At 52.1% G+C, this 13,048-nt stretch overlaps 1 protein-coding gene across 1 annotated transcript; it reads right to left on the reverse strand.

The window, feature by feature from the left end:
* Positions 1-6,798: 6,798 nt before the first annotated feature.
* On the reverse strand, positions 6,799-11,779 carry LOC122416746 (uncharacterized). The gene is made up of 4 exons (XM_043429790.1): positions 11,202-11,779; positions 10,575-11,043; positions 9,620-10,330; positions 6,799-9,309 (listed from the first exon to the last, which is right to left on the reverse strand). Exons 1-4 carry the CDS (start codon positions 11,777-11,779, stop codon positions 6,799-6,801), a joined length of 4,269 nt encoding a protein of 1,422 aa, XP_043285725.1.
* Between the last annotated feature and the right edge of the window lie 1,269 nt (positions 11,780-13,048).

Raw genomic sequence — 13,048 nt, forward strand, 5'->3', positions numbered from 1 at the left:
TAAATAATCTTTATTTATTGGAACAAATCTTAGCAAAAATTACAAATCTGTTTTATTTATCCAACTATTGTGCGAGTTATCGAATCACTTTACGTAGACTCCACTCTTTTTTCTCCACGAAATGCATCTCAGGGGACTCATAAGAGCTCTTCTTCGTAGAAACTTATGGCAATGGGCTCAGTAGTCCTTCAGCTTGTGTGTTACTGTCGAAGTCACCACTCGACTCACCGTGTGACCGACCTAAAACTTGAGTGCTTTGCGACGGCGTTCACGAGGCAATGTTTAGACTTTGACGGTAATAACTTCGTTCCTTTTCATGCCAGTAGTACCTGACGTTGCTGCGTCCCTGAATCCAGCTACACAGCGATACTGGCCTCGCGCAACTCCTCGATGATCGAGAAGATTTCGTTGACGTGGCCAGCCGATCGTTCGGCCACCAGCAGTCGATCTACCAGCTCATTCGGGTCGTCCCAGTATGCGTGTCCCTTCGCGCGACCTTGTATCGAGGCAAGACACTACCTGTTTTCTGCCCTCCGAAGAGTGCCACGTAGTTCTTGCACTTGCTACTATTTTTCTTGCGTATATCTTCGTCCGGACTGTAGTGTTTCCTGTGGGCGTCAGTGCTTTGCAGGATCTTTCCATACGTGTTCCGGTCTTCCGCGCTAACGAGCCGGGGGTCAGGCTCCTTTCTGAAGAGCAATTCGAACAAGCCGACGCTCGATTGATACTTGTCATCACCCACGACAACACTCTCCTTCTCGAAACGAATGGGTGAGTCTCCGATCATCGTTCTACCATACGGTAGTTTTCGAACTCCGTAAGTTGTGTCGAGATACTTCTTTCTGTTTGTGTGGAGATATTTGCTGACGGCAGGAGCCGATACTCCTTTCCTATCCTCCAGCACCTCATAATATTCGTCAAATGTGCGTGGGTCAGCACTGCGTGAATCAGCTCCTGCAGGACTCTGTGATGAAGCCATTATGTGCTTCGACCACTCTACTACGGAAGTCGTTTTCTGCTCAAACCATTTTTCTGCGGGAGTCGGTATCTGCTCCGGCCATTCTTCTACGGGAGTCGTTTTCTACTTCGACCATTCTTCTGTATCGTAATGTTTTGAAGGAATTTTCCATCTTATCGTGAGAGGTCTTAGGCTTCTTACTTGCATTAACAAGACGTTCGAGAGGTTCGACGATGGGTTTGAAAGTTTCGGTGATAGCTCTTTCCCTTGATTGTTTATCCGCCTTCTGAATCATGTACCTGCGTTTAACTTCATCTCTCATCTTTTCTCATCTGACTGAGCGTTCGTTTCTCGCGACGGAACTGCGCCGCCGCACCATCGCTTCGACCGTCGATGATGCACTGCGAAGTGTCACGCGGTGCGCAATATATTAATAGCAAAACAGGCGGAGGTTTTTTTGCACCTGTCAGATCTGCTTCCACGATTCTTATCGATTACGAGAAATCCGTTTATTGACGTCAACTATTCCAATAGTCAACTACAACTATTCCTATAGTTGATTTCAAATGTTCGCATGTCAACTGCAACTATTCCAACAGTTAACTACGACTATTCCGATAGTTAACTACGACTATACACATAGTCAACTGCACTATTCCGGTAGTCAACTTCACCACAAACATAGTCAACTGCAACTATTCCGATGGTTAACGTCAGTTCGTTGGCTTTCCCGCCACTGGGATTTCCAGCGATGGGATTCGACTCTGGGTTCGTTCGGGTCGAAATATTGGGCCGTGTTTAGTAGGCCATTACCGACAGTTGGCTATCCTGATAGTTGGCTATCCCGATAGCTGGCTACCCCAACAGTTGGCTATCCCGACGGCCGACTATTCCGATAGTGTCTACCTTCCGCAGCCGCGGCTCCAACGATCGATAAACGTCGTTGCTCAACGGCACCCTATCCCTAACACGATTAACTCAACACGGAAAAGAGTCTGCTTGCACCACTCAGATGAGATGTATGTGGAATATGTGATCAACCGTGTATGACCTCAACTATCCTGAGAGCAGAGATTTACCTGGAACCATATGGGCCGGAGTACACTTAGTGCCGGAGGGAGCCGCCGTGTCGCTATCGGTATGCTCGAACCACGGTCTTACGCACAGACCAGGAAACTCGACAAAAATTATCACCACGCGACGCTTTTATATTGCCTCCCCAGATAACCTCCAATTGTTACGTCTTCTAAAGTTTTATGAAACAGTAACTCTGGTTACAAGAGTCCATGTAATCTACAAATGTTCATAAATGTCATCAGAAAGAATTTCTTTCCCGGCCATCTCTCTCGTATGCTACGGCTTGCTTAGCAGCGACATATGAAAGGGGGTAAACTGTCACTTTGATTGTGTGATCGATACGTCACTGCGCGCTCTACAGCCCACAAGTGGAACTACCTTTCACAAGCGGCCCTCTACTGACTAACCTCTACTATCCCGATGGGTAATTATTCTAACCTCGATTATCTCGATAGTCAACCTTAACTATCCTGATGGTTGGCTGTCCTGACTGATGGTCGACCCCAACTGTCCTGATGGTTGGCTGTCCCGACTGATAGTCGACCTCAACTATCCTGATGGTTGGCTGTCTTGACTGATGGTCGGCTAGCCCGTCAAAACTACGTGTCTCCCGCCAGTAGGCTCTCTCGACAAGGCCTCCCTACCCTACTTACCGTTTGGGGTTAGTGGAAAATCTGCATTACCGACGTTAGCCATCCCGTCTACGCTGGGCAATTGACTATCCCGTTCGCGAGGCCCGCCATTTAAATTCTCCAGTCCTCTACCCAGCGTCTCTATGTGACTCCAACTAATGGTCAACCATTTCGATAGTTGACTTTCACAATCCAGATAGTCAACGATGGGTTCGTATCTCCGCTGTCCACCAATGAGATTCTGCTCTGGGTTCGCTGAACGGCAATGGGATTCTCCCTTGGTTTCACTGTCCACCAATGGGATTCAGCCCTGGGTTCAATGTCCACCAATGGGATTCAACCCTGGGTTGGCCGACCTCCAATGGGATTTTGCTCTGCGTTCGTTCGATAGGCAATCAGCGACAGTTGGTTGGCAATCCTGATCGCTGACTATTCCGATAGCCGACTATCCTGACAGTTCTCTACCCTGATAGCTAGCCGTGAGGCGTGCACTTTGAATCCCCGCACGTTTGTATATGACTCCAACTATTCGGATGATCTACCGATAGTCGACTATTCCGACGGTGGTTTCGTGTCTGTGCTATCCACCAATGAGATTCTTCCCTGGCTCCGCTCTCCACCAATGAGATTCGGTCCTGTCTCCGCTGTCCACAAATGAGATTCTGCTCAGGGTTTGTGTCTTCGCTGTCCACGAATGCGATTCGGCCCTGGGTTCGCTGTCCACCAATGAGGTTCGGCGGTGGGTTCGTGTCTCCGCTGTCCACGAATGAGATTCTGTCCTGGGTTTGTGTCTCCGCTGTCCACCAATGGGATCCTGCTCCGGGTTCATTGGCGACAAATGGTTGACTATCCTGATCGCCAATAGTCGGCTATCCCAAGACCGGCACTTTGAATTTCCCGCTGATGGCTATTCTAACCTCAACTGCCCTGATAGCTGCCCATCTTGATATTCGGCTTTCCCAAGACCAGCACTTTCTCGCTCGCGGATATTCTAACCTCAACTATCACAACAGTTGACTATCCTAACCTCCACTATTCTGATAGCTGCCCATCTAGATAGTCGGCTATCCCAAGGTCGGCACTTTGAATTTCCCGCTCATGGCTATTCTAACCTTTCCTGACAGTTAGCTATCCTAACCTCAATTATCCTGATAGCTGTCTATCCCAAGGCCGGCACTTTGAATGTCCCACCCATGGCTATCCTAACCTCAACTATCATGACGGTCGACCATCCTAACCTCAACTATTCTGATAGCTGACTATCCTAACCTCAATTATCCTGATAGCTGAATATCCTAACCTTAACTATCCTGACAGCTGACTATCCTGATAGTTGGCCATCCTGATAGCTGGCTATCCTGAGGCGCGCAACAAAGGAATTAGTATAGAATCCGGACTAGAGAGACTTTGTTTGTTTTTTCAGACCAGTCTGACGTCCGCCACCGCTACCACTAACGTCTCGGGATTTAGTTTTCGGGGTATCTCCCCCCTCCCCCCCGGAGGTATCGACTAATCAACAGCGGTCGCTAATGTGGACTATCCTGATAGTCGACTATCTCGAGGCGCGCACATCCCCGCGCACGTTTGGGGTTGAACATCTGCATTACCGACTGTATGGGTCTGTTTGGGCTTAAGAATCTGCATTACCGACTGTTTGGGTTGAAGCCCTCGTATTTATAGCTGTTTGGGTCAAAGCGGGGAATCTACCTAACCGACGGTCAGTGGGTACTCCTAGCCATCCCGCCAGGTCGCTCTCCTGATATCCGGATAGCTGGCGGTGGTCATCTTGATAGCTGACGGTGGCCATCTTGATAGCTGGCGGCGGCCATCCTGACTGACAGTTCCCGCCCGAAACTACAGCGCTCGAATCTCCCACCCAAAACTGTGGCATTCGAATCTCCCGCCAAAACTGTGGCGTTCGAATCTCCCACCCAAAATACAGTATTCGAATCTCCCACCCAAAATACAGTATTCGAATCTCCCACCAAAACTGAGGCGTTCGAATCTTCCAGCCAAAAATACAGAATTCAAATCTCGCACCAAAACTGTGGGGGTTCGGATCTCCCACCAAAACTGTGACGTTGGAATCTTCCACCCAAAATACAGTATTCGAATGTCCCACCAAAACTGAGGCGTTCGAATCTTCCAGCCAAAAATACAGAATTCAAATCTCCCACCAAAACTGTGAGGTTCGAATCTCCCACCAAAAATACAATGTTCGAATCTCCCACCAAAACTGTGACGTTAGAATCTTCCACAAAAAACTACAGCGTTCGAATCCCCCACCGCGGAAGCATGATCTACCTTACCGACGGTCGGTAGGAACTCCTAGCCATCCTGATAGCTGCCGGTGGAGATCCCGATAGCTGCCGGTGGCCATCCTGACTGAGAGTTCGAGTTCCCGCCCAAAATTGTGGCATTCGAATCTCCCGCCAAAAACTACAGAGTTCGAATCCCCCCACCGCAGAATCATGATCTGCCTCGCCGACTGCCGGTAAACTTTAGCCACGCCGCCAGGTGGCTCTCCTGATAGCTGACGGTGGTTATCCGCGATCCCGACAGCTGGCGGTGGCCATCCCGATAGCCGGCGGCGACCATCTTGCGGCGTGCATTTCGAACCCCCACACGTTTATCAGTGACTATCCTGTGCCGGCGTGATCGACTTTGCCGGTAAACTCCTAGCCAGGTGGCTCGCTTGATAGCTGCCAGCGGCTATCCTGGCGGCGGCCATCTTGAGGCGCGCACGTTTGGGTCTGTTGGGTTAAAGCGTTCCGGTTTTGGGAACCAGAAAATTATTTTGAGATAGACTTACCATTGTAATATATCATGAAAATCTCTGAAATCCACGCGCTACTCGCTGCCTTATATGCTCGACCAGCCGACGCTCCGCACACGAGATCTCCACTACTCGAACGCCATCTATCGGCATTTGCGTGAACTATCCCACTTTGACCGTGTTTGGGTTTGATCCCAGTTCGATAACTCGTTTGGGTTAAAAATCCGCATTACCGGCTGTTTGGGCTTGTTTGGGTTAGAGTGGTCATCCTTTTATCGACTGTTTGGGTTTGGAAATCTGCATGACCGTCTGTTTGGGTTTGTTTGGGTTTGGAAATCTGCATTACCGACTGTTTGGGTTTGTTTGGGTTTGAAAATCTGCATGACCGACTGTTTGGGATTGTTTGGGTTAGAGTGGTCATCCTTTTTTACCGACGTTTGGGTTTGTTTGGGACAGAGCGGTCATCCTTTTTTACCGACGTTTGGGTTTGTTTGGGTTAAAGTGCTCATCCTTTTTTACCGATGTTTGGGTTAAAGTGCTCATCCTTTTTTACCGACGTTTGGGTTTGTTTGGGTTAAAGTGCTCATCCTTTTTTACCGACGTTTCGGTTTGTTTGGGTTAAAGTGCTCATCTTTTTTTACCGATGTTTGGGTTAAAGTGCTCATCCTTTTTTACCGACGTTTGGGTAAAAAGGAGAATCCACTTTACCGACGGGGGAATCTGCTTTACCGACAGAGGGAATCTACTTTACCGACGGTCGGTAAGGTAGATTCCTACATGGTGCGGAAGCGGCATAGCTCTACTACTAACTTCCTATTATGATAGTTTATTTATAAACAAAAAAATTATTAATAAATCTTAAAATTTTCGCAAGTTAGAGCGTCGACACCCTTTTTATGAAAATTTCAAAACATCGTCAGATTCGTAATTTTTTACAAATTGTGACAAAATTATCAGAGAATGAAGAGCTGGTATAGATTAACAACTGTGCAAAACGGTAGCCCTGTATCTCAAACCGTTTCCGAGTTATAAGCGTTTGAATTTTGCAGTGCAATGACACACACGCACACACACGCGCGCGCGCGCACACACACACACACACACACACACACACACACACACACACACACACACACACACAAACCCGAATTGCTTGTCCAGTACGTGCTGACCCCCCGAGAGAGCGTGAGAACTAGAGCACGAAAAGCCCATTGTCTCACGTTTCCCGAATTCCCGAGCCCGCGAGCTAGCGACGCCCGCGGTGGGGCGAGCACTGGAGCCCGAGAGCGCTCGCCAGCACCGAAGCCTCGCTAATTCCCGAACATTCCGCCCGCCATCGGCAGCCGTGCTGTCGATTATTCTCCCGGATGAATTGGCAGAACCGCTAGTTTGGCGATCGGCCTCTTGAGTGTCGTGGTCGCCGTCTTAATGGTGACGACCCGAATGAGCCCGTCTGGTCCCGGATGAACCTCGACCACCCGTGCCAGTGGCCATTTGAGCGGAGGTAGACTCTCGTCAGTCAGCAGCACCATTGTACCAACCCGGATTTGGTGAGAGGGGTGATGCCATTTGGAGATGGATTGCTGCTGCTGGAGATAACCCGATGACCAATGCTCCCAACAGTATTGGACCCGTTCCTGGATGAGTTGCCACCGTGCCAGCCGAGTGAGGTTCACATCCCGAAGTGATGGCTCAGGTATAGCCGTGAGTGCGTCCCCGATGAGGAAGTGCCCGGGGGTGAGTACTGAGAGATCGTCCGGATCTTCCGAGAGTGGTTGCAGCGGTCGTGAGTTGAGCGCAGCCTCGATTTGCGTAAGAAGAGTTGTAAGGTCTTCGAACGTGAGGCTGGTCTCCCGAAGCGTCCGCCGAAGGTGAAACTTGACCGATTTCACCGCTGCTTCCCATTTCCCGCCCATATGAGGTGCGCCCGGGGGGTTGAAAACCCACTTTGTCCCGTCGTTGGTCAGTAACTGCGCCAGCTGTTGCGATTCCCGAGTCCCGCCGTTGAAAAGTCTCCGCAACTCTGCATCCGCGCCTTGAAAATTCTTTCCGCAGTCACTGTACAGTGGATGCACATGACCCCGTCTCCCGGTGAAAGGGCGGAATGCAGCGATGAATGTGTCAGTGGTGGAGTCAGTTACGACCTCGAGATGCATCGCCGAAGTGGTGAAGCAGACGAATATGCACAGCCAGCCTTTGTAATTCTTGTGCCCGCGCCCCCGCCAGCTCCTGAGAGAGACTGGCCCGGCGTAATCGACGCCGGTGAATAAGAAAGCCCGTGCTGGAGTGACCCGTGTTGAAGGCAGCTGCCCCATGAGTTGCCGTGCCCGATGCGCCCGAAAGCGCGCGCAATGCACGCATCGCAGTATGAAGAAACGAACCGGGGCCCGACCTCCGATTATCCAGTACCGCTGGCGCAGAAACGCCAGAGTTGCCTGCGTTCCCCCGTGTAGCGTGCGCGTGTGAGCGTCCGAGATGAGTAGACGCGTGAGTGGTGAGTCCCGCGGGAGGATGGCTGAATGTTTGCTCTCAGGTTGTAAGGCTGAGAGCTTCAACCGTCCCCCCACCCGGATGGTCCCGTGAAAATCAATAAACGCCGTAAGTCGTGTGAATGGATGCGACTTCGGAAGCGTTTGACCCACCGAGAGAATCTTGAGCTCCGTCGCGAAGTAGGCCCCTTGAATTGCCTTGACCCAATATTGTTGTGAGTGTTCCAGGTCGCCCGGTGTGAGGAGTGAGCCCGATGAATCCTGACCCGCACCTTTCAGGTTTGTAAGCGCCTTGAAAAGTAATGAAGTAATTCTCAACAGCCTGGTGAGGGAGGAATACCGATGAATGAGGTCGAAGACCGGTGAGGGTTGCGTTGAGACAGTGAGCGTAAGACCTGGCCGCTCTTCGAGCGCCGCTGAATCTGCCGTCCCGGTGAAATGAGTTGGCCAATGTGAGGATGATTTAACTAACCAGTGTGGCCCGTTCCACCATAATTGAAATTGCTCGAGCTGAGAGACGGTTAGTCTCCGTGAAGCACAATCCGCCGGATTGTCCCGCCCGGGAATGAATCTCCATTGACCCTGAGGAATGAGCTCTTGAATTGAGGATACCCGATTCCGAACGAAATCCTTCCATCGTGAAGGATGAGAGGTGACCCATGTAAGCGTGACTGTGGAGTCCGTCCACAGATATACCCGCGAATCCCGGAGTTGCAACGTATCCCGAACGTATTTCGCGAGTTTGGCGACCAATAACGCGGCGGCGAGCTCTAACCGCGGAATGGTGAGCCGTTTGATCGGCGCGACTTTCGTTTTCGAGCAGACCAGCGCGGTTCTGGTGCTCTTTCCCGGACCCGTAACCCGAACGTACACGACCGCACCCATTGCCAACTGTGAGGCGTCAGAGAACCCGTGAATCTCGACGGTGGAATCCGAGGTCATGTTGAGCCACCGCGGAACCGCGATGTTCCCGAGGTGAGCCAGATCGTGACGAAATGTGACCCATGATTTCCCGACCTCCGTGGATACGGGGTCGTCCCAAGCGAGTTTTTCCAGCCACAACCGTTGTAGAAGGATTTTTGCCCGAATGACCACCGGTGAGAGGAACCCGAGAGAATCGTAGATCTGAGCAATTTCCGAGAGTATGACCCGTTTGGTAATGCTTTGCCCGCCCGTGTACGGAAGTGAGGTGAATTTGAAGACGTCTGGCCCCGGAAACCATGCGAGCCCGAGAACTTTTGTTTCGCACTCGTCGAATGAGCGTGAATCCTCTGGACTCGACCCGAACCCCAGATTTGTGAGTAAAGCCGGACTGTTGCTCTGCCATTTTGCCAGCGGGAAGCCGCCCGCCGTGCAAATCCCGATGAGATGTCGCGCCTGGGTGAGAAGTTCCGAAACTTGGTTAGCCCCCCCCGTAAATATCGTCCACATATCGCCCCATTGTAAGAGGAGCGACTGCGGCCGGATATTTCTCCCCTTCGTCTGCTACCAGTTGGAGTAGCACCCGTACCGCGAGAAACGGAGCTGACCGTGTCCCGTAGGTGACTGTAGTCAGGTGATAATGAGCCGTGTTCCTGTTTTCATCCACCCAAAGAATTCGTTGTAAATCCCAATCGTCCCGGTGAACCCGAATTTGTCGAAACATTTTGACTATGTCAGTCGCGAAAATGAATCGGTGGCGCCGTGCCCAGAGGAGAACATCCGAAATGTCCCGTTGTAATTTGGCGCCCGTGTGCATGAGATCGTTTAATGAGGTCCCGGAATCCGTGTTACACGACCCGTTGAACACTACCCGAAGTTTTGTCGTCAAGACCCCGTGATGAGGGAGATAATAGACCCGATCCCGACCGACTTCGTCGTCCCGCACCCGCGACATGTGCCCGAGGGACTCGTACTCCCCGAGAAATGTGTCGTAAAGTCCCTTGTAGTGAGTGTCCCGGTCGAGCTTTCGTACGAGCCGATTGAGGCAAGCGTGCGCCGTAGGGAACGACTGACCGAGCTGGATTGCGGACGACCGAAGAGGCAACCGAACGATATATCGACCCGAATTGTCCCGAGAATGTGTAGCAACGAAGTGAGCCTCACATTCTTGCTCTTCCGGTGTGAGATCCGATCCGAACTGCACTGACACCTCCTCTTGCACCCAGAATTGCGCGAGGAGGTCCTGGAGAGCCTGAAACCCGTGATCGACAGCGGCATGCTGCACCCAACCCGACGAATTGTGAGCTTCGTTGCAGGGCCCGAATATTGCCCACCCGAATATCGTATTTTGTGCGATGGGTTCCTCAGGAGACCCGCGTCGAATTTGAGAACGTACCAGTTTCCCGTATGCATCTGCGCCCAGTATGAGATCCACCGCATCCGGAACTGAGAAATCTGGATCCGCTAGAGGAATACCCTGTAAATGAGGCCAGTGGGGGTGCGAAATAGAGAATGAAGGCAGAGTTGGCATTAACTTGGGGATAATAAATGCTTTTATTAAGAGAGAATCCGTGGTGTGAATTGAGCGAAGTGTGCATGAGACCATCCCGCGAGTGTGACCCGATGAAATCCCGCCGATCCCGATGATTGAGATAGAGGAAGATTCCCGACGAAGTTTGAGCCGCTGAACGAGTTTGTCAGAGATGAGGGACAACTCGGACCCCGAGTCCAGCAGCATTCGTACCCGATGAGCAGCTCCGAAGTTGGTGATGAGAAGCTCCTGGCTCGTCGCCAAGAGCACCGCTGGTCGTGCACTTCCCGTAATTGCGCAAGTCAATGCCGCCGTATCTCATTGAGAAGTACCCGATGTTGACGCGCCTGCGTCCCCAGAGTTGGCCTGCTGGCCGCCCGATGTTGAGGGGGCTCCCGTACCCCTGGCTGCATCCCCGTATTTGGACCACCCGGTATGAATCATCGTGTGGTGCTTGCGCCCACACTCCTTGCATCGCGTAGCGATGTTGCACGCGTTGACGTTGTGCCGGCCCAAGCAGTTGAAGCTCAGTTTGAGTTTCTGTACTTCGCCCCGACGCGCCTCTGGAGACAACTGCCTGAACTTGGGGCACACGGCAACGTAGTGCTTCTCCTGGCAGAAGGCACAAGCTTGTGAGGTTGTCCCGCCACCCGACGTGGCTGCATGTACGCGAGAGGAAGTATTCCTCTGCGTGCTCTCCTTGCCCGGGCCCGATTTTGGGGTGGAGATAGTCCCGACGCCCGCTCCCTCCAATGCACGAGCTCAGTGACTCAGAAATTCCCGCAGTGTCGTGAATGACGGGGGGACTTTAGATTACCCGGTCCTGAGCTCCCACGCCTCCCGAGTCCCAGGGTCGAGACGTCTGGCAATGAGGTACACAAGCACCCAGTCCCAATGCTCTATAGGAGCGCCCAACACCCGAAGTGAGTTGTACGACTCAGTGATGCTGTGTACGAGCGCGTGGAGATCCCGAGCCGAGCGAGGAGTGATCACCGCTGTTTTGAAGAGCGTGTCGAGATGAGAAGTGATCAAAACCCGATCGTTCTGGTAGCGCTCTGTAAGAGTCTCCCAGGCCGTTGAGAAGGAGTCCGCTTCGATCGCCATGCTGGCGGTCAGCTTCGCGGCTTCGAATATGGCTCCCAATAGCCGTATCCGCGCCGCTTGAGTCGCTGCCCGAAGAGCGACTGAGCCCGACGGCCGTTTGCCCGAATTTCCCGGTGAGTTGTCGCGTGACGAGCCCCGTTTGCCCTGCGACTCCGCGCCCGGAGACCGTTCCCGGCGAGTGGTGCCCGTTGGAGGGGGGGGAGCCAGCGATACCGACGGTGGTACACCGGGTAACGCTCCCGAATCGTCTCCCTCCTCCACTTTCCCGATGTGAATTTCACTGTCGGACATCCCGCGTCACTCCCGTTGAACCCGGCTGAAATACGGAGAAACCCGGACACACGTATGAATAACCCGCACAATGCCCGCGAAAATGTCCCGAAAGATGCACCGTGCGGCCCGAAGGAACCGAGAAAAGTCACTACGAGCACCGTAAACTCGCGCCACGGAGCGCCGCGACCGAAAACTCAAGTCCCGGTAATGTGACGCTCTCCGTTGAGCCCGAACACCCGACACTGTTCGTTTAGAATGAGCTCGAAAACCCGAATTATCGTGCACCGAACAATGTTCTCCGCAATTCAACGGAAGCGCACTTGAATTTTTCCGCGTGACCCAAAAAATCGTATGAGACACACCAGTATGGTTGCCGAAGCGGTTGAGAGTACGAGTCGAACGCCGATACCCGTGAGCGAGAGCGTCTCGAGATGGCCGCCGTGTGAGCGAAGCACGTGGAGCCCACTGCGACGCGCCGAGACCCGATGAAAAATGTCCAACTCCCGATGAAAAGTTCCCAAAATCCCGAACGAGTCCACTCAAAAAAACCACTTCACACACTCTGTATCACTGTTTGCACTGTGCCACCCACCAGATCCGGCTCGAAGGACCAAAATGTTGCGTGAAGGATCTGGTGTTGGTGGGGAGAAAATAAATGACACAATGCGTAGCGGGATAAAAGTGTAAGAAAAGGTTTTATTGCTCGTAGAGTGACGTGGACAGTATGCCCACTATTGAAAATACACCCGAACCGATGCAGATTACCCGAGTGAGAAGAGCCGGTCAACGTCGAACGAGGCTCGTTCGACGAAGCTACGAGGAGCGCTCGAAGCGTGCTTTTGCGTGCCCGATAGTTATCGTGAGAAATACCCGCAATCGATGAGAGAGAAGTCCGAATGAATAAGCCAATTTGTTCCCGTGAATGTCCTGAAGGTATTGAGCGAAGTACTTTTGGTGAAACACCGTAATTACCGGAGAGATTTAGCCGAAAGTTAAACTTGAACGGAGAAGCACGTCAGCACGCTGAACGACCGGATCTAGACTAGTCAATCAATATGGAGATCGATGAAGACGCGCCGTGGGCATGCGCCACACGTCGCGTCGACCGCACCCGAATTGCTTGTCCAGTACGTGCTGACCCCCCGCGAGAGCGTGAGAACTAGAGCACGAAAAGCCCATTGTCTCACGTTTCCCGAATTCCCGAGCCCGAGAGCGCTCGCCAGCACCGAAGCCTCGCTAATTCCCGAACAATAACAATTTGCAGATGGCGCTTCATTTATTGATAAT

The sequence above is a fragment of the Venturia canescens genome, chromosome 10 (genome assembly GCF_019457755.1).
Source record: "Venturia canescens isolate UGA chromosome 10, ASM1945775v1, whole genome shotgun sequence".
Taxonomy (NCBI): Eukaryota; Metazoa; Arthropoda; class Insecta; order Hymenoptera; family Ichneumonidae; genus Venturia; species Venturia canescens.